At 40.3% G+C, this 22,642-nt stretch overlaps 2 protein-coding genes across 2 annotated transcripts in view; one reads left to right on the top strand and one right to left on the bottom strand.

Moving 5' to 3' along the window:
• tmem255a (transmembrane protein 255A) overlaps nt 1–15,916 on the top strand; it is an 84,410-nt gene extending 68,494 nt beyond the window's left edge. Inside the window, exons 6-8 of the mRNA XM_048605416.1 lie at nt 337–496; nt 9,217–9,363; nt 15,362–15,916. Coding sequence (XP_048461373.1) covers nt 337–496; nt 9,217–9,363; nt 15,362–15,514 — 460 coding nt within the window. The 3' untranslated portion in view covers nt 15,515–15,916. The remainder of the gene's footprint in view (nt 1–336; nt 497–9,216; nt 9,364–15,361) is intronic.
• Nucleotides 10,207–22,642, bottom strand: part of zbtb33 (zinc finger and BTB domain containing 33) — a 62,933-nt gene continuing 50,497 nt past the window's right edge. Inside the window, exon 4 of the transcript XR_007263681.1 lies at nt 10,207–10,475. The gene's annotated coding sequence lies outside the window, so the exon portion shown is untranslated. The remainder of the gene's footprint in view (nt 10,476–22,642) is intronic.

The raw sequence follows: 22,642 nt of genomic DNA, 5'->3' as shown, positions 1-22,642 counted from the left end.
GACTAGACCAGATCAAAAGAGTAGATATCCTTCCCTAAAGGGCATTAAAGAACCAGGTTTTTATAAAAATCATTGTTTGTTGTGATGGTCATTGTTACTAAGACTAGCTTTAATTTCCAGATTTATTCATTGAATTTGCTGACTTCTTACTGTGGGTTTGAACTCACATTCCCAGAGCATTTAACTGGATCGCTGGATCACGACTACTCCTCTTCCTCATTACTCCTGAAAGAATTTACTATCTCCTTCTTTTGGTTGGGTCGGATGGTGTATGGCACGCAGGGAAAAAGCAACATTCTTCAGACATTCTCATCTTGTTTTGTTCTTTTAACGCAGCCGAGAAACATTGGGTGGCTACTACGAATATAATGATGTCGGAAGCTGCCAAGAGGTTATCCACCTGTATCACTTGCTGTGGTCATCAACAATCCTCAACATTGTCGGCTTGTTTCTTGGGATTATCACAGCAGCAGTCCTTGGATCCTTTAAAGATATGGTACTGAATTTTCTTTGATTGTAGAAAATTAATTTTGGAATAATATCACATCTGCAGTGTCACTTCTTTTTGTGAGATAGGAGTAAATAAAAACTTGCCTTTTTTTTTGAAGCAGAGATAGTGGAGGATCTCCTTCCCAATCTATTGAACAGATAATCTTGGCCAACCTTTCCTGAATCAGTGTTGGGGGAGGCCTGCACTCTGAGTTGCTGTCCACTACTTAAATCATGTCTTCCCCTCACATTGGATGTGAAGAATTACGTGGTACTGTTAGGAAGAGGAGCATAGGAATTCTCTTCATTACTCTGGCTAATATTCATGTCCCAGTCAATAATACTGAAACAAGTTATTAAGTTTTGGGTCACATTGCTGTTTGAGGGAATTTCCTGTGTACAATTTGACCTTCGCATTTTTTGTATTTCTACATTTCAAAAGTACTTCATTGGTTTTAAGGAATTAGGGATGTCCCATTATTATGAAGGCCACTGTATAAATCCAAGTTCATTCTTGTTACATCAACAAGCAAGGAGGTAATAAACTCACAGATCTGTTGTTACACTGCCCTATAGCTTGAACCTGAAAAAAGGTTCATAATGATCTTGGAAGTGAATGGCCATTCTTTCTCCATTTCCCCTGAGGGAATACTTCAGCAGTCATCCTGGCTAAATTCCTCTGATGTCTTGTTCTTTTTACAATTCTGCATTATTTTGTGCCTATGTAATCCTCTGGAATTTCATCTTTTGTGGTTAAGAGCGTGTGAGTAATGCAAAGGAATTCATGGTTGGATTGAGAAGAAACCGTACAAATTATTTCATACTTTGTTTGAATTAACTAAACCCTTAACATGAAACAAAAACTTTAGCTATCATTGTACTTGTCATCAGTACTGGACTAGGGGGGAACAAAATCATCTTTTGCACAATAGAAGATCCTACAATTACATAGAATATTTTCTTTCAAATTGATTTGAGGTTGACAGAAAGGATATGAGCTTATATTTGCCCTTTTATTCAAAGTGAGTTTGAAGTTCTGATTTTCTTGATGATCATCATAGCCTCAGAGATATATCTTGAATTTTGCTAAGAAGGAATAACTCCAGAACCCTTCAAAAATGTAAAATGGATGCCAATGCTATGCTTCCTAATTCTATTCCTGGGCTTTCCAATTTTTCAGAGTGCCATTTAAGGGTGCAAATGGTTCGGGGTCACAAGACTTCACCTAGCATTACCAACCTGGCCAGCTCCATTATGGAGAAAGGCATAGCCTACTTTTTTTTTAATTCATTCATGTGATGTGGGTGTCAATGGCTGGACCAGCATCCCTAAATGCCTAGAAAGCAGTTAAAAGTCAGTTATATTGCTGTGGGTCTGGAGTCGCATGTAGGCCAGACCAGGTAAGGATGGCAGATTTGCTTCCCTAAAAGACATGAATGAACCAGATGGGCTTTTCCTGACAATCAGCAGTGACCATCATTAAACTCTTATTTCCAGTTTACTATTGAATTCAAATTCCGTCACCTGCTGTGGCAGGATTCACCGTACACTTTCCATTGAGTTGGGGCAGCTTTTTAAAGGGGCATGGTCCCCATCATTACAGAGGTGTAGTGAACCATAATGTGCATCAAGGATGAGTTGAGAACTTCTCCTCCTCTTGCCACTTTTGCCAATGTCTGCCCTTCCACTCACCCCCAAAGCCCCTCATGTCACCTATGCCAAGTGTCCATGTCATTAACCTACCACTGTGCAGAACCTAAAAATAAACTTTTAAAACATCATTCAATAATTACTTTGCACCTTTTTAAAGTAGAGTCTTTTTTTGACACTTTTACTGTCTTGTGGTTAATCACCGAAACCATTTAAAATATTGATAGCAGAAACTGCAAGCACCTAAAAGCTCTTAGCACAGTGAAACTTAGTTGAGAGCAAAGAAATCATTACTCTGTTGAAAGACCTAACCCCCTGGGAAAACATTAATTGACAGTAAAATAAACAAAGGACTGAGGATAGTGGAAATCTAAAGCAGAAATAGCTAGAGGAGCTCAGCAAGCCTGCCAGGATCTGCAGAGAGAGAACATTTCAAGTCCAGTGACCCTTCTGCAGAACAGTCTGAATAGCCAAATCCGTTTCCCTGAGAAGACATCAGAGCATTCTAATTGGTAATTGTATTAGAAAACTGAAATGGTATCTCTGTTGATATTATGTGATTAGAGTTGTAACAGAGTCCTATGAGGTTAGCATGTCACTTTGAGGGGCCATGCAGTTCAGCATTAACTCATTCATTCCAGATTCTGTAGTGATTTAGTTGATGGGAAGGGAGGGATTTATACTGGGGCTTCTGTATCCCTGGAGATGTCAGAGAACACACAACCTGGATTTTTGCTACCAGCTGGAGACAGTGGGAATCAGGAGGAAAACTCTTATGATTGGAATCATACCTGCCATAAAAGTAGATGGTTGTGGTGGTTGGAGATCAGTCATTTCAGCTCCAGGACATCTCTGCAAGAGTTCCTCAGAGTGGTGTCCTAGGCCCAACATGTTTTATCAATGGCATTCCTTCCATCATAAGGTCAGAAATGGGGATGTCAGCCCCTGATTGCACAATGTTCAGGACCATCCATGACTCATTAAATTCTGTGTCAATGCATGACCTGAATCATATCCAGTTTTGGACTGAAAAGTGACAAGTAACATTTGTGCCAAGCAATGACCATTTCTAACAAGAGAGAATCTAACCATCACCATTTGACACAACATGGGGTCACCATCACTGAACCTCTAAATATCAAGATCCTGGGGGTTACCATTGACCAGAAACTGACTGGACATATGGCACCGTTCCTTTTGCGTTGCTGGCTCAAAATCCTGGAACTCCCTCCCTAACAGTATGGTAGGTCTACCTACAGCAAACAGACAGCAGCAGGGCAATAAATGCAAAGAGGAAAAATTCAAATATTTGCACAGTGCTGAGACAAGACACATCCAGACTGTTATGATGTATTATTGCATTGGAATTTAGGATCGGGAATAGGTCATTCAGCCCCTTGCTTTGCAATTCAATAGGGATATGGTTAATCTGAATAAAAACCATAAGAACTGCAGATGCTGTATATCATGGTTAATCTGATTGTGTCTCAACTCCACCTTCTTGTCTGTGCCACCCCACTTTTATTGCATTGTCTATCAAAAAATCGAACTCCATCTTAAATAAACTCAACAATCTAACCTCCACTGCTTTCTGAGGAAGACAATCTCACAGATTAATGACCTTCTGAGAGAAAGCATTCCTCCTTATTGTTTAAGTTATTGTGCTGTGGTTAAAGACGGATGTACGGTACTTAGAGCTGTAGAATGCATTGGATAAAGTACCACATGGAAGATTACTGTGGAAAATAAAAGCTAATGGTATAGAGTACCACGTTACTCTTGATAGAAGATTGGCCAACTTACAGGAAACCCAGTAGGCATAAATGAGACATGTTCTGTTTGGCAAGATGTAACAAGTGGTGTGTCACAGGCATCAGTGCTGGGTCCTCAACATTGTACAATTGATATAACTGATGTGGATGAAAAGGATAGGGTGGCATGGTGGCTCAGTGGTTAGCGCTGCTGACTCATAGCCCCATGGACCCGGGATCAATTCCAGCTTCGGGCAACTATCTGTGTGGAGTTTACACATTCTCCGGGTGTCTGCACAAGTTTCCTCCGGATTCTCCGGTTTCCTCCCAAAGTCCAAAGAAGTGCAGGTTACGTGGGTTGATTGTGGAAAATGTAGGGTTACAGGGATAAGGGCGGGGTGGGATCCTGTTCAGAGGGTCGGTGTGGACTCTAGGGGCTGAATGGCCAACTTCCACACTGTAGAGATTCTATGATATCTATAAGATATCTTATGATAACTATATTTGCTGACGGCACAAGGATAGGTAGGAAGGTAAAAGCAAAGCACTGCGATGCTGGAGATTTGAAATAAAAAAGTGCTGGAGGAAGTCAGCAGATCTGGCAGAATCTGCGAAGAGAGAAATAGAGTTTAGCATTTTAAAACCACTAAGACCCTGCTTCAGAACAGGGAAGTAGGAAAACGAGTTGCGAAGAAGATACAGGAAGCCACAGAAGGTTAGATGAGTGGGCAAAGATCTGGCAAATGGAGCACAATGTGCAAATTTGTGAAATAGTCCGTTTTGGCAGAAGAACAAACAGAAGCACATCACCTACACGGTAACATATTACAGAACTTTGAGATGCAGAAGTATCCACGTCTCCTCATGCATGAATTACAAAAGGTTAGCGTGCAGTTGCAGCAGGTAATTAGGAAAGCTGATAGAATGTTGCTTTTGACTGTGACAGGAGTTGAATAGAAAAGTAGGAAGTTATGTTTCAGTTATACAGCACACTGGTGAGACCACATCTGAAGTGCTACATGCTGCACTAGTCTCTATTTAAGGAAGGATGGAAATGCATTAGAAATATTGAAAAGATTAACTGGAAAAATACCTGGAATGGGTGAGTTAACTAATGAGGAAATGTTGCACAGATTAGGGCTGTATCTGCTGGTGTTTAGAAGAGTAAGAGGCCACTTGCTTGAAGCATATGAGATCCAGTAAGGTCATGGCAGGGTGCATATAGAAATGATATCTCCTTTTGTGGGAGAATCTAGAACTCAAAGGCATTGTTTAAAAATAAGGTGTTACTCATTTAAGCAGATATGAGGAGATTTTTTTTCTCGCAAATAGTCATGCATCTTTGGAACTCTCTTCTTGAGTAGGTGGTGAAAGGAGAGTCCTGTTTAAGACAGATTCAGATAGATACTTGATAAAGGACAGGGTGAAAACTAATCAAGTGATGGTGGTAATGTGAAGTAATTGGATCAAACATGATTTTATTGAATGGCACAGCAGGCTTGAATGGGAGGAGTTCCCTATTTCTCCTAATTGGCATGTTCACAAGTTAAACTTCTAGACCCCTCCAGTAGAAGAAACAATGTTCTGGTATCCACCATTTCAAATTCTCTCGGGATCTGATAAGTCTTCACAAGATCACCTCCCATTCTTCTAAACTGATATTAAAGATAAAGTTGCTATAGGGTTGCGCTCTCATTAGAGAGAGATGACTGGCAGTGGTTTCAATTGAGAGTTACCACACCTCAGGCAAGGTGAGAGGTTGACATGGAGAGTCCTTTATGGTAACCTCAGCCAGAGTGTGAAGTGAACCCATGCTATAGGCATCACACTGCAGTGCAAACCAGCTGTCCAGCCAACTGAGCTGATGAACCTCCTAAATGTGGATACATTAGATAAATCAGTATAGGCCCAATTTGTACAACCTTTCTTCATAAAAATGTTCTGAGGAAGGGTCACCGGACCCGAAACGCTAACTCTGCTTTTTCCTTCACAGATGCTGCCAGACCTGTTGAGCTTTTCCAGCAACTTTTGTTTTTGTTCATAAAAGTAGCCCTTTATTCCTAGGAATGAATTGAGTGAACCTTCTCTGAACTGCTTCCCATGCAATCATATCATTTTTCAAATGAAGAGACCAAAACCAAACACATATCCTCAATGTGATCTTGAATGTGTCGGTGAGACACAATTGCTTTGTGCAGTGTTAGAAATTATTATATGCCTCATTACAGAGCTTCAACCACTACTAAATCTCTTTAGCATACTGCCCTCAAAGTAGTACAACCATGTGAAAATGGACAATTGTTATTACTTACCTCTGCAAAGATTAGCTTGGCAGCAGTGATTAGCACTCACACATGATATAATTAGAGGTTACATTGAGTGAACACTTTAAAATTAATTTGGCTTTTAAGAGAACATGTCTTATGATGTGGTTTCTTTGAAGTTTTTTTGTTTCCTCTTAAAGCAGGCTAGGTGGAGAATTTCTTTTATTCAAAATAAACTCTGATGATGCAATAACTGGTATGGGGCCATTTGCTACTTTCAGTTTTGAAACAATAATCAATTCTGACCTCGTTAAAGAATCCACTCCAAAACAAACTATCTCTGTCAAACAAGCTAAGTGTTAATCATTACTGAGAAGACACATCATCTTGGACTAGTGCCTATCTTAACCTTATAAGGTCACAGGCTGTGAGATATTGAATACAAGCTATATCAATGACTAGGATGAACGGACTAAAAGTATGGTAGCAAAATTTGCAGATATCACAAAGATAGAAAAATAAGCTGTTGAAACAAGGTAGAGAGTCTACAAAGGTATTTAATAGGTTATGTGCACAAAAAATTGGCAGATGGTTATAATGTGGGAAAATGTAAACTGTCCACTTTACAGGAGGAATAGAAAAGCAGTATGTTATTTGAATGGAATTTTTTTTTCACACACAGAACATCAGCATCATTTTCTGGGCCAGCATTTATTCTCTGTCCCTAACTGCCCTTGGGAAAGTGACAGTGAGATGCCTTCTTGAATTACTGCAGGCCATTTGGTATAGGTAGACACAATGCCATTAGGGAGGGAGTCCCAGCATTTTAACCCAGCAACAGTGAAGGAACAGCAATATATTTCCAAGGCTTGAACATGAGTGGCTTGGAGGTGGAATTTGCAGGTGGTGGCACTCCCATGTATTTGCTGACCTTGTCCTTCTAAATGGTAGTTGTGGGTTTGGAAGATGCTGTCTAAGGAGCCCTTAGTGAATTTCTGCTGTGCCTCTGATAGATGGTACACTCTAATGCCCAGTAGCAGCAGTGGTGGAGGGAGTGAATGTTTGAGGAGGTGATGCCAGTTGTGCAAAATGCTTTGTCCTGGATGATGTCAAACCAAGTATTGTTCATCTACAGTCATGCAGGCAAGTGAGGAATATTACTTCACACTCCTGATTTGTGCCTTTTAGATGGTGAACCCACTTTGGTAAGTCAGGAGGTGAGTTACTTATTGCAAGATTCCTAGCCTCCGAGTTGATCTTGTAGCCACAACACTTTTGTGACTGCTCCATTTCAGTTCCTGGTCAATGGTAAACCCCAGAAAGTTGAAAGTGGAGAATTAAGTGATGGAGACGCATGTAGTGTCACGGGGTGATGGTTAGATTCTTTCTTATTAGAAATGGCCATTGCCTGGCACTAGAGTGTAACTGTTACTTGTTACTTGCCACTTGTCATTCCCAGGGCTGGGTACGTCCAGATTGTGTTGCACTTGGGCATGAACAGCTTGTGTATTCAGGTACTCAGAGATTTGGGCAACCAGGTATATGAATAATGAGAAGTTAGTCTGTGGGTCTGGCAAGTGATTCAGAAGTCACATGGAATATTGAATTACAAGTGGGCCCTATGACCTCTGCTCTTAATTTATGTTTTTGTGGGAGAAAACATCAACATTTCAATATTTAAAAGTGGCATACATGAAGAGACTTTACAAAAATTGCACCTTTTTCTACAGTGTTAAGATACTACTGACCTTCTCGATAATGGTACCATATTCCTGGACTCAGGAAATGTCATTTGGGCTACCTCATCACTACCTGGCAACCAATACAGGGAAGTCCATGAGACACATCTTGATTTTGTACAATCCTTTAAATGGGTTGCTGGCCATGCTGTCACTCAATTTGCTTTATCCACAAAGGGCTCACCCTATGTATACATTGAGAGGGTAGTAGCTGGACAGCCTGTAATACTATTGCCCCATCCTCATCACCTGGACTGATATGTGACAGTAGCAATCCAAGTGTGCCTTTGGAAGTCCACTATAGAACCATTTTCCAACATACATCCCTCTGGTCCGTATGGCAAGAAGATTGGAAGCATGGGAAGGGGTGAGTGATATCTTGAGCATCCAGTGCTCTGGTAAGTATAGATGGTAGACGAGTAACTACACTTGGACTCCTTTAGCATTGAGTTAAGTATTCTCAATAGAATTTTTGTAATTACTCAGTTGGTAAAGGTTCTGTTGCACTTGGAAGTGATCTATACAACTAGCAAGATCCCAGGATTGTTGACCAGTTCATGATATATAGGGCAGCACTTGGTGTGTTGCAAGTCATCTCAACCCCTCAATGAGCTATGAAATTGTAAGTTGAAAGTTGCCAGGAAACCTACCCTTAATCTGAGAAGTGTACAGCCCACTGACATACACACTGTGCTCAAACGCTTGGAGAGTGCCTGCTTGGGATGAGTAATGGGAGAGTAGCTAGTACCTCCAGAGAAATGAAATATTTACCATACAGGAGGAAGCCATTCAGCTCATGATGTTTGTGCAGTGCAGAATGTACATCAGCAGGAGTGTATGGAATTTTCATTTTCTTGTATAAACTTTCAAAATTTAACTCACAAATATAATTTTGAAACTTAAAATAGGAACAATTTCTGCTGCTCTTTAATCTACATGCTCAGTCGAAGTATTTAAACATTTATTGCATGTCAAGTGATATTGTGGGAGCACACCCTTTGAAAGAATATCCACAGTTAACTGCACATGTCTATTGTTTTTCTCACAATGGCACTGTAGGTAATGGTGCTCCCTGATGTAATTGTCTTTGTATGGTTAACTTTCACAACTAAAATATTCACACCTCTATTAATAGCATGAAATTTTAGTCTTTTATTAAAACAGGTTTACTTCCAGAACAGCCCGAGAACCACTTCACTGAAGAGATCAAGTGTAAAACTTTAAATTAGTTTCAGGTATTTGTGTTTGCAGAAGTAATATAGAATTAGTTCACTCCTGTTGGACCCAAGTAGTTACGTGTGTCTTCCTCTGATATTACTCCAGCAGACACCAACTGCTTCTCGGATCACCTATGCACCTGAACCTCCAACTCCACCCATAATGTATGATCCTGGACAGCAGGTACTAGCCTACACAAACTTCTATCCTGGGCCTCCACATCTGCCACCTTACAGCCCATATGATATTCAGGTACTTATCCATCAAAATTGTTAAATTAAAATCACTGCATCTTCTTCCATTACAGCACTATTGAAATGAAATGTGACATATGCTAAATATGCATTATTTAAATAAAAACCAAAAACAAAAACCAAACAGATACTGTAAATCAGGAACAAAAACAAAGTTGCTGGAAAAGCTCAGCAGGTCTGGAAGCATCTGTGAAGAAAGAATTAGAGTTAACGTTTTGGGGTCTGGCAACATGTCTATGTTCTGAGGAAGGGTCACCGGACCCAAAATGTTAACTTCGATTTGTTTCTTCACAGAGGCTGAGCTTTTCCAGCAACTTTGGTTTCGTGCATTATTTAAAACTTGGTACTCTTTCGCTGTGAGGTACAGTTAGCTCAGTTGACTTCGTAGCTAGCTATGGTTCATAGTAGTTTGGCTTTGTGAAAAGGGGTGAATCATATCCCCTCTTTTCAACTTCTTTGGTTGGCTGCAACAGACTTTTAAACTTCTTTTCTCGTACAAGGCTATCCCTCTCCCTAATGAAAAATATTGTTGCCAAATGTCTAAAATGACAGTAAGGAGTCAATCACGAGGCTCCCATGAGTGAAATAAAGAACAACTTTATTATCTGCTCCAAGAAAAATAAAGATGTAGCATTAAACATTCACAGATACAAAGTTAAAAAGGGTTAATGTCCAAAACAAAAGGGAAATGAAAACATTGTACAGTTTAAAGTCATTAGGGTTTCCTTGAGGTGTAAGGTTTTAACCTGAGACCATGTTTTTTTTTAATTGATGCCTTACATCCTCAGCAAAAACAAATATGTCAGATGGCCTTTTGAATTTATGGTATTCTGATGGGTTTTCTTAATCAGCTCTGTCACCAGGACATTTTCCTTCTTGAGTGTCTGAGTTTATTGCTTCAAGTTTGATAATTTCAGGTGATAGCTTTCATTTACAGTTTGTAAAACTTACCATGCAGGTAGATTCTAAATTTTCTGTAGATCATGCAGTAACTCCACCAGTAATGATGCAGTTCCCATCCTGGCTGAGGTAGAATTGGATCTGTCGCTTCATCCTGCCCAATCCTGAAGGAGGTGGTAGGCAATAGCAAACCACCACTGAGAAAAGCTGCTAAGAAAGTGGATCAGAGCAAAGCATTAGCTGACAATGACCAATGACCTATCTTCAGGCAAATACACCCATTAGATGCCATTTGGCATTGTTTTAAAGATGACAGCAATACAGGCTTCTCCAATAGGTAAACATAATCCATGACGGCAGTAAGCCAAATGCACCAGAAGGTTCTTAGACATGTTGCTTGCACCTTCCTAAGATGTAGCCAAATTAAGATCAGCCTCATACTCGAGCTTCATAGGGAAGAAAGTTAGGCACTTGATTTGGTATGTCAGAATGTGTAGGAGTTGGGTGAGGATAGGATCATAGACACTGCTGTCCTGAATTCCACATCAAATATTATGCCAGTAAGTAGGGTTCACCTGTCAAGAAATGCAACTTGGATTTGGCTCATTAGAGTCATATAAATGAGACACAAGGCCCTCTACTGGATATTTCCCACATCTTGTCAGTTCCAGAGTTTGAATTGTGATCTGCACAAAATTTATGCCAAAGTTAATCAACACTGTAATGGTAACAGTCCCTTACCAATTAGAAGTCTAGCTCCATTGTCTGTGGCATGGTAATTGCAATAGTTTTGGTGCCAAACTGTTGTATATCTGCTGTAGATGATGGTACATAATATTCCAAAGTTCAGCCCTTTCTAAAATACACAGTAAATTTCAGAAAAATGCTGGCTGATAGCAGAAAATGTAGTCAGCTCCCAATACAATATATGTGCAAAATAATTGAAAATGAAGATCAATACAGATGGCTCAAAAGTTCAATCAATAATTCTGCTTAATGGGTGAATTACCTACCTGACTGTTAGACTTTCGCCAGACTCCTGGACTGGAATACAAGAATAAATTTCCAGTGGTCAGCTTTGACAAAAGTAAGCTTTTAATATAGTTTCCCAACTGCAAAACTAAAATAGTCCTACAACCTATCTTTCATCAGTTATGGGCAGGAAAGTCTTTTGTTTCCCATTCTGCTGTCGTGGAGTTCACTATGGGCATTCCTCGTACAATGGAGACAGAGCTTACCAAACCTCCTCAACAGCACCTCATTTCCTAATTCTACTTATGCCATTGGTTCCTAAGTACTCCATGGCAACTGGATCTTTCTCCTCTTCCTACTGGTTCTTTTCCCAGCTGCAATGTAATGTTTGAACCCTAACCGGAGCAGGCAACACAACGTTTGGAACTCTTGGTCTTGGCTACAGAGAACAATATCTATCCCCCTTATATACTGTCTCCCATCACTATGAAATTCCTTTTAATTCCCCCCAGACCCTAGTGAATGGCCTTCAGTTCCATAGTGCCGTGTTCAGTTTGATTATCCACCCTACAAACCCTTCCATCATCCAAAGGCAACGAGAACTGGTTGGATAAGGACAATGGTCAACGATCCTCCTGTAATGCATCTGGGGTACTCCTACCTCCCTGATTACTTGTGACAGCCTTTGTTTAATGACTACTAACCAGATCATTACCACTTCCTAGCCTATTGGGTATGACTGCCTCCTAGGACAGGAACAGAGTACAGCCAACTGTTCCCCTCTCTAATGCCCCACAACATCTGCAGCTTAATTAGTCCAAGCTGAAGTTCGTAGCAATACATAAACATACTGTGGATGTAAGGGCAACATGGAGCCACAGTGGTTAGCTATCTCCATGGGTTTCCACTGTGTGCTCAAGTTTCTTCCCACAGTCCAAAGATTTGTAGGTTAGTTGGTTTGACCATGCTAAATTGCCCTGTCGTGTTCAGGGATGTGCAGACTTGGGTGGATTAGCCACAGTAAATGCAGGGTTACAGTGATGGTGGGGGAGGTGAGTCTGGGCAGGATGCTGTTCAGAGGGTAGGTGCAGGCTCGATGGGCTGAATGCCCTCTATCTGTACTGAAGGGATTCTATGATTCTGTGTCGTAGGGATATCATAGTACTCTCCACAAACTCCCATATGCTGTCATTACTGCACGTCACTTCCACTGCCATCCCTAAATAACACGGTTTTACTTATTCAGTCAACTTATTCAGAAAAAATCGAAAACCATAAGCCAAGAAATTTATCCAGATTTGGACATAGCTAGACTAATTTAAGTATTGACTCATTTTATGAGCACTGCTATTGCAGGCATAAAACATCGCCTCCTTTCCCCTCTCCAATTCATGCTCCCAATGAATTTCCAAATTTTACACTTTTTCAAAATACTCTGTGCTGCTTTTTTTCATAATCCTCTTTGAGTCACACCCATGTTACAATACCGGTTCTGCTTCCAGGAATGAGAACCTATACATGTCATCATTTACAGCTAATTGACAGCCATCGTAAATGTTGACTTAAGTTAGTTTATTTTAGTTTTAAACTTTCTTCCACTTCAGAGAAATTGCATTGCAAATCCAAGCTGAGAAAAACTATTCCTGGATGGTTGGGTTCCTGGGGAGGAGGTCTGGCAAGCCCTGGAATGAGAACAGAGGCTGCCAGCTGCAGATGTGGGTTGGGTGTAATGCCAACTTCTGGGCAACTGGGACTGTCTGGAAACAAAACAAAATGAAACCAAAAATGGCCCTCACTGCTCACAGATTTCTCCCCACTCTCCATGTCCCATCTGTGCTAAATCCATGCCACTTCATACCATCCAATATCCTTCCTATGCCCCTCTACCCAATCCCCATTGCCCTTTATAGCCCCTGTCCTAACCTATGCCCTGTACCCATCACTTTACCCTTTATAGCCCTTAGGCCAAAGGAGTGCCAACTCATGCCAATATGTCAATCACCTTTGACTTTTACCTACCATGTCTGCTCCCTAGTATCTTCCATAGACAGACTTCAGGACCCATGCACAGTGAAGACGAAATGAAGTTATTTGAAAGAAAATTCTAATGCAACCACTCGGCATCATATCAATAGGCATATCACTGCTCTCCAAAAAGCTATGTGTCCTGACTGCCCAAAATAAATTCACAGAAACAGACCCACTGTGTGGAGGGGAGAAAAAATTTAAAAGGACCATGCACACTGAAATGAATCAATTGTGCAGTACAAAGGGACATTAGAAAATAAAACATTTCCTCCAGGAAAGGCAAAGAGAAAAAGTCCCAGCCTTCTACATGGGTTGGGCTGCTGCCTTTGTCTGCACAGGTTGTTTTCATTCAGGGCTGCCATTATCATTTGAACATTGACAAGTTTTATATCCATTTCTACTGTACCAGGTCTCCCTATAGTTTCCAGACTAAACCTCGCACTCCTTCCAGAGCCCTTTTGGGCTGGGATGTTTTCCAGGTAGCCTGAGGCTAATGGCAGCTATATGTATACATCCTTACTTCTTGGCCAATGTAAGTCAGTTGACCCTATAGTTTGCAGCAGGGCAAGTCCCACTCCCTAAAAGTGCACCAGGCTACATTGTATGTTAGTTTCAACACACAATGATATTGTTGGACTTTGTGCTTTCTATTGTGCTACATGCTTTCAATCATTTAAAACTGTCCCATTAAACCACCTAGTAACAAATTTGAGATGATTGTTAGGGTTAGTTTATCATGAAAATTTAACCTTTTTTTTCTTTCCAGTCTGCAGATTGCGCATTTGTGTTTTGTGCTCCTATAAACTCTAATTTTGTAGTTCTAAGTCAAAACTACATTGCAGCGTTTCTTTCCTCCCTTCACTTTTTGTCAAAAAGTAGGTCAGTTTTCTTATGTATTTTTGTGCACTTAGCAACTAAGGAAGAGCCTCAGGTGTCTCACTTGGAGCGTAAACTGCAGCTTGCACCATAGGGCTGCAGAGAAGGTATTCCTGAGGAAGATACTATTGGCATGTCTGATTCATGCTTCTGAGTAAAGGGTGTAATCCAGGCTTGTGCCCTCTCAAAGGGTCCAATCCGGCCTACTACCTGGTTTAAAATACAGGATATACAGGTGGAAAGTTATGGTTCTGCAATCATGAGTGAGCCTCAACCTATCAGCCATAAATGCAGGAGGAATTGGCTTCTGATTGGAAGAACATTGAGCTGTTCAGATGTGTCTCTTGATTCATCCTGAGGCCTGTGCGCAGCAGAAATGGAAAGTCTGCTAGGTGAGAGGCTACATAGGACAGGGTGCCTGCCAGGCAGGTTTGGGGCAAAGAGGCTTCATGTTGGAAGAAAAGAGGAGGGTCACTGCTCCCCATGTTGACACTGGCTGCCTGAAGAAGGTGGTCAAAATGGCACAATGGGTTCAAAAGCCACAGGGCTGAGAGCAAGCAAGGGGCAGAGGTGTAAGGGAGATAAATGAGCAAGGGGTAGAGGATGGAGGGGAGATAAATGAGCAAGGGGCAGAGGTGTAAGGGAGATAAATGAGCAAGGGGTAGAGGGTGGAGGGGAGACAAATGAACAAGGGTAGAAGGTGGAGTGCAGGGGCAGGAATGCAAGCAAGGGGCAGAGGACCAATGTGTTTTTTTTATCCATTCATGGAACATGAGTGTTGTAGATGCAGATACAGTTACAACATTTAAAAGACGTTTGGATAGGTACATAAATAGGAAAGGTGTAGCGGGATGTGGGCCAAATGCAGGCAAATGGGACTAATTTAGTATGGGAAATCTGTTGGCATGAATGAGTTGGATCTAAGGGTCTGTTTCCATGCTGTATGGTTCTATGGCTCAATGGAAATTTATTGCCCATCCATAAATGCCCAGAGGCACGTTCTATCAAATTCTGGATGCTCGTGATTGGTCTTTGAAACAAGCATCTAATCATGTTAAAATGAAAAGCATCATTGTCATAAGTGCTTGATAAATTGTGTATGTGTGTGTTCGCATTGTATGAGACCATTTGCTGGTTAATAGCATGTAAACAAACTGTCATAGACATTAGGATGTACTCTCTAACAGATTTATTTAATGTCTATTATTTTTCTTTACCAGCATCCCAGTATATTCTCAGCCTCCACGCCATCTGATGATTCACAGTCTATTTCACAATCTGCTTCAAGTTACATGTGGCCGCCAAACACTCCTCCTCGCTACTCGCCAGCGTACTTCCCACCCGATGAAAAGCCACCACCCTACACACCATAGATCTCTCCTTATTTTCGTCATCATTACAGACTTTGATCTTTTTGAAGACCTTCATTGCAAAGGCATCGTCCACACAGATCACTTTGTGATCTCCATGTGCATACTCTTACACACAGTGATGTGTTTGTAGAAACTCTTCTGTTAAAACCAAACCATAAACATATCATTCTGCTACTTGTTAAGGGTATGTTAATCCTAATTTGTTGGAAAATGATGCTGTTATACTTTAGGGTGTAATTAAAAGAAATCAAAAATTTGGAAAGCTATACCATTAGCACTATCAGATCAACCATGATCAAATTAAATGGTCGAACAGAAGTAAGGGGCTGAATGGTCTACACCTGTTCCTATAATCCAAGATTGCTAATTTATCATTTAAGTTGTGCAAATATATAATTTAAAAGTAAATGATCAATTTTGGCTTTGTTACCTTTTTGGAAGCTTTTTTTTACTGGTTGAGATCTCCACTTTTTAGCAGTTTGTGAGGCACTTTGAGGTTTCTGTGCACATTTTAGATAAATATCTAGATGAACATTTCAGTTCTGCTATTATTGAAATAGATCCTGTTTAGAGGCCCATTTCATATCACAAACTAGTGGAGAACTAGGTAAATGTGTCATAGCAAGAGTCATAGGGAGTTTGGTTCCCCTTTCAGTGCTGAGTAAGGTGTTTTCTGCTGGAAGACATTTTGATATTCCAATTGATCTGAACTGAGTGGCCCTTCAGTAAAAAATGGGGAAGATCATCCAGGGTTTGAGTTACTGATTGCACCCTGAGTGAAGTCAGTGTGTGAGGACATTTGATGAGAATGGGGCAAGGCTTAAGAGCCTGTTCCTGTTCCTTATGGTCTTTATGGCTCATGGTTCACATGTGCCATGATCAATGGGCAAGGTGGAGTAGGCACATGCTAGCAAACATTGAGTTCCTTTGGGACTGAAAGGGAGGGAGAAAAATTAAGCCTGAGAACAAATGTGGCTCTGGTTACCAGTTTCATCTCAAGCCAGCTATAGATGGATGAAAACCACACTTTCTTAAGCATGTAGAAAGACTCAGATAAGAATAGAAACTTGGATTATCAGTGCACAGTCTCTAATGGCTGTTTACAAAACACAACTGTTGGAATTCAGATTCCTGGTGCTTGTATTTTGAATAGACCTTCTGACATTTTGAGGGAAAGTAAGAAAATAGTCTATTTAACAATGACTGTTGCCTTATCCATTAGAAAATAAATGGCTTGGAATGTGTTTGAAGGTTATAAATAATTTTAAAACCATGCATGAACAACAGAGGGGCTCATGTCCACCTCACCAAACAGTCCATGTCAGAGATGCCTCCAGTCTGACTACCATTTAAAAGATAAAACAGAATTGCAAATAATGAATAATTGTGGGGCGGCAATGTTCACAGGATTTATGGAGCATATTCCTTCAAGTTGTAAAGGTTTTGGGCTTTAGACTCTGTGAAAAATTAGCAGAGTTATTCCAGAGATAGCAGGAACTGCAGATGCTGGAGAATCTGAGATAACAAGGTGTAGAGCTGGATGAACACAGCAGGCCAAGCAGTATCAGAGGAGCAGGAAGGCTGACGTTTCGGGCCTAGACCCTTCTTCATTCACTTGGCATACAACCAAATGAATTCCATAAACAGCTGGTAGGAAAAAATGCATGGACCGTTAAAATTTCAGTGGTGTACCCACTTGTTAGTACTGGATCCCTCTTTGTCCTTGATATAAGTATGTCTTATGTTTCACAATCTCAAAAGTTACTGAAAACAGAAAAGTAGGAAGTTGACAAAAAGTAAATATGCTCAGGAAGATGGAGACAAAAAGGTTGTCAGATGTGATTTAAGAGGAATAAATGTGTGTTTATTAATTTTGACTGAACCAAGGTTAGTAGAATACATTTATTGGGAAGATATTGAGGGAGGGGGATGAATAGGCAGAGGAAGAATCAAATACACAGTTCCTTGAAAGGGAAAATGTGAATGAGTAAAGACATTAGTGGGGTGTATTGTAGCAGTGAAGGAATAATTAGGAATCCCGTGTCAAACCACTTTGCGAAGTTAGATGGCCATTATGGTAATAAAGATAGAAGACACAAACTGGAGTAAGAAAACTCACTGGGGTGGGGGAGGAAAATGAAAGACTCTTGTATCTGAAAACTTTTTTTGATTTGGAAAAGAAATTGGGGTTTGCTGACATCTATTTGAACTTAATTTTCATTTCTTATCATAATCCAAAAAAATCTATAGTGTTCCCACTCCAAATCTTAATGAATTGCTCCATTAGATTTCTTTGAAAAGAACCATTATTGAATGTATTGTTTTGTTTCCTAATGTCATCCCTAAAACTCTTGCTGCTGCTGTGTTTACCATAACAGATCGTGAGTTATCCAACCGTGCAACTGTGAATTTAAAACAGCTTATATAAAAGCTAACCTATTTATGCTGTTGGTAAGAAAAGTTGGTGCCAGTTCACCTGAGTTCCAACATAGAATACTGTCACAATTTGGGATATTCTTGCATGTGTGGTTGGAATTTTCACAGGAGTTCTATTTGCATTGAAATTTATCTCTCCAGTAAAAAGTGGCGGAAAAGCTGTACAAAATGTGTGAACTCAGGCCCTGTGCATAAAGTTTCTAGCCACTTTCTGGTTATTTGGTTATGCTTCATAGATGGAGGAATTTCTTCTCTGAGTAGTGAACTTGTGGAATTCTTTACCACAGAGGGCCGTCAAGACTGGGTTATTAAGAATATTCAAGGCTGAGATTGATTTCTCATCAGTATGTGAATCAAGGTCTGGAGAAAAGACAAAAAACTGGAATTGAGGATTATTAGATTAGCATTGATGTCATTTGAAAGGCAGAGCAGACCAGATATGTTACTGTGCATGGATGTAAATGAATAGAGCATAGCAAATAAGATTGGGGAATTATAGGCACAGATTGCCACGTGGAAGTATAATATAATGATAACAGAGACCTGGTATTCAAAACAAGATAGAAAAGAAAGGAAAGGAGGTGGGATGGCAGTATTATTTCAGGAAAGCATTTTAGTGCTAGAGAAAGATGTCCCAGAGTTCAAGGACAGATCAGTTGGTTAGAACTAAGGAACAAAAAGGGTACAATTACATTGCTAGGTGTATCTACAGACCGCCAGCTAATGGTAAAGATATGGAGGAACAAATCTGCAGGGAAATTACAGATGCCAATGTTATGTAGTAGTTATAATGGGGGACTTCAGTTACCCAAGTATAGACTGAGACAGTGATAGTGTAAGGGTACTAAGGGACAAGTGTTTCTAGATTGCATTCAGAAGCGTTTCCTACAGTAGTATGTATCCAGTCCACACAAATATAGTACTGTTGGACCTGGATCTTGGAAATGAGATGGGCCAAGTATCATGGGAGATTATTTAGGAGACAGTGATCATTGTATTGTGAGGTTCTAGATGATGGTGGAGAATTACATTTGTCAGTCCAGAGTAAGGAAGGATCAATTGGTGAACAGCCAACTTCTGTAGGGCAAGAACAGAGCTGGGCAAGACAGACAGGAACAAGAGTTTGGCAGGAAAACGTGTAACTGAATAACGGTCTGCCTTCAAAGAGGATGTGGTTTGGTACAGTTTTGATACATTCCCTCAAATGGGAAAGGTAATAGAGATGTACAAAATGGAAACAGACACTTCGGTCCACTTTGTCCATGCCAACCAGCTAGCCTAAATAAATCTAGTCCCATTTGCAAGCATTTGGCCCATATCCCTCTAAAGGCTTTCTATTCATATACTCATCCTGATCCCTTCTAAATATTGTAATTGTACCAGTCTCCTCCACTTCCTCTGGCAGCTCATTCCATACATCCATCATGCTCTGTGTGAAAAGGTTGCCCCTTAGGTCCCTTTTGAATCTTTCCCCTCTCCCCTTAGAAGACTCTGATGTTCAGAGATACTTGAAATCGAACAGCAGAACAGTCAGCTGTGCAGATTCACTGCTGGATCAGACAGCTGTGCAGGTTTATTTCTCCATTTGATTCACTTCCCATGTGGTCACTACCTTTGTCTGTCTTACTCCTTTTTAAAGTGTAGTTGTTTTGATCTTTTTTTTCCCCCAAAGTTCCAAAGTAATGCAACAGCTTATAAAACAGTAATTACTGCTCCTAGAATTCAAGGAAATCAACTCTAATGTTGAAAATACCTGAAAAAGGAGCAGCTCTTGCAGCCACAATTTTTTCCTGTCCTCCATCTTAAATTACCCAGAATCCTCCTCGTAGAACAAACAAATCCAGAATTCCGTGAATGACAAAGAAGATAGAAATAAAGATACAGAAGAAAAATTGTGCTTATGACAGGTGTCAGGTAGATAATGCAGTTGAGATTAAAGAGGAATACAGAACATTCAGACAGCAGGTAAAAAAGCAAATAAGAGAAGTCATGAGAAAAGACTAGCAGCCAACATGAAGGAGTGCTCAAAAAACTTCTCTGGGCATATAAATAGAAAAAGAGAGGTAAAAAGAGGAATAGAGATGATTAAAGACCGAAAAGGGGATTTACATATGAAGGCAGAAATATGACTCTTGTGTTTAATTAGTACTTTGCATCTTTCTTTACCAGATGGGATGCTACCCAGACCATGTTGACAAGAGGAAGACTCTGTGACAGAGGAAGAAACTCTGTCACTAGAAAGGTTTAGAATTGTTAAGGAAGAAGTCTTGAATAGACTGTCGGTACTTAAAGTTGACAAGTCCCCAAGACCAGAGGAGATGCATCTAAGAATATTGCAGGAAGTGTGAGTGTTAATTGCAGGGGCACTCATCATAATTTTTCAGTCTTCCCCAGACCCCATGGAAGTGTCAGAAACTGGAGAATTGCACACATTATGGCCTTGTTCAAGAAAGATTGGAAGGATAAACCTAGAAATTATAGACCAGTCAGTTTACCTTCAGTGATGGGGAAGCTTCTCGAAATAATTATTCAGGATAGAAATAGTGGACACATGGAATAAGGTGGTTTGATTAGAAAAGGTCAACATAGATTTCTAAAGGGGAAATTGTGCTCAACTAACTTGTTGGAGTTTTTTGGGGACACAACGATGAAGGTAACACTGTTAATGTGGTGTTCATTGACTTCCAAAGGCGGTTCTTACAATGCCACAGCCAGACTTATGAGGAAAGTTCTACACCGTGGAATAAAAGGGATTTTCGCAACATAGATACAAAATTAACTTGAGTAATAGGAAACAGAGAAATGGTCAATGGATATTCTTCGGCTGGAGGAAAGTTTGTAGTGAAGTTCCCTAGTTGTAACTGGGACATGTGCTTTTCCTGATGTATATATTAATGATCTAGATCTTGACATACGGAGAGAATTTCAAAGTTTTCAGAATGACACATCTGCAGGGAGAACAATATAAAATAACGGGTACAATTATTAAAGTGTGCAGAAGCATAGGGACCTGGCTATGTAGGTGCACAGATCATTGAAGCTGGCAGGATGGATGGAGAGAGCAGTTAATCCTTAGTTTTATTAATAGGGGTATTGAGTACAAGAGCAAGGAGATGTTAAATTTGCATGAGAAACTCATTAAAGCTCAACTGGAGTGTAGTATACAGTTCTGGGGCCACATTACAGGAAGGATGTGAAAGCACTGGGGAGAGTCCAGAAGCGATTTTCAAGAATGGTTCCATGGAAGGGGAACTTCATTTATGAGGATGGATTGAAGAGGTTGGGACTGTTCTCTTCAGAGAGAGGAAGGCTAAGAGAAGTTTTGACAAAAGATTTCAAAATCATGAGCAGGCTGGACAGAGAGAAAGTGTTCCTGCTCAGAAAAGGAACAGGAAGGAAAGAACTAGATTTAAAGTAATGTGCAAGAGGAGTAAATGTGTTGTGAGAAAACTCTTTTTTTCACACAGGGAGTAGTTAAGGTATAGAATGGACTGCCTGGAAGTGTGGTGGAGGCAGGTTCAACTGAGATATTCAAGAGGGTATTGGATGATCAATGGCACTAGGTAATGATGCTCATTTGAAGAGTCTGTGTAGACACAATGCATTGAATGGCCTCATGCACTGTAACACTTCTGTGATTATCAAATATTTTAGCACATATTCTTATTAAACTCCAACAGCTTTGTTTTAAGATCTGATGGTTATAGCTCATGCAGGCTCTCATTTCTGTACACCAATGAAAACCTGTTTCAAAGTTGCCACCAAAATAGACCTGGAACAGATAGAAATTCCTTTTACTGCACCACTAGGTTTCTTTCAGTATAGGCTATAATAGAAAAAGATCTTGATATTCTCTTACCCAAAACTTTTGTTTGAAACCCTTCTCTTTGCTTTTGAATACCAAGTGTTTGAAGTGATGCTTCAGTTATACCACATTTGATGTACCTGGCACAGTTCTGGTCACACCTTAGGAAAGAACACTGAAAATAACCAGAATCTTACCTGGGCTCCAAAGGTTGAATTACAGGGAATGATTCCACAAACTAGAACAGGATTCCCTGGAATTTTGTAGCATACTGGGTGATTTTATGGAAGTTTATGGAAGGCTAACACGATAGCAGTCTCTGAAACTCTGTGGTAAACAACCACATACGATACTTCTGTCTTCAAGGTCATTGCTGGGTAAGTGACTGCACATTTTCGGTCTTAATCTCGACAGTCTGCAGCGTTGGCCATATAATTTGATAAAGATTATCAGGGTAGGTAAACTATTTCTGCTGATGAAAAGTCTGGATTTAGGATGTGCAAATGTAAAAAAAAATAAGCCAGGTCTCTCAGGAAGCTCTTCTTCAGACAAGAGCTGGTGGAAGTTTTGTACTCTTCTGCAAACAGCAACTGTTGCTGGATCAATTAACTTCAAAACTGAAATTGACATTTTTGTTAATCAAAGGCATTAAAGAATATGGAGTAAAGGTGGGTACTATATATGGTGTTAAGCAGCAGATCAGTCTTGGACTCATCGAATAGTGGAACAGGTTTTGAGGAGCTAAATGGGCTATCCCAATTCTGAGATAGTAGGAACTGCAGATGCTGGAGAATCTGAGACAACAAGGTGCAGGGCTGGATGAACACAGCAGGCCAAGCAGCATCATAGGAGCAGAGAGGCTGACGTTTCGGGCCTAGACCCTTCAT

This window comes from Rhincodon typus, chromosome 14 (genome assembly GCF_021869965.1).
Source record: "Rhincodon typus isolate 14 chromosome 14, sRhiTyp1.1, whole genome shotgun sequence".
Lineage (NCBI taxonomy): Eukaryota > Metazoa > Chordata > Chondrichthyes > Orectolobiformes > Rhincodontidae > Rhincodon > Rhincodon typus.
Note: the sequence above shows the minus strand (reverse complement) of the source record. Positions and strands in the feature narration are given on the sequence as shown.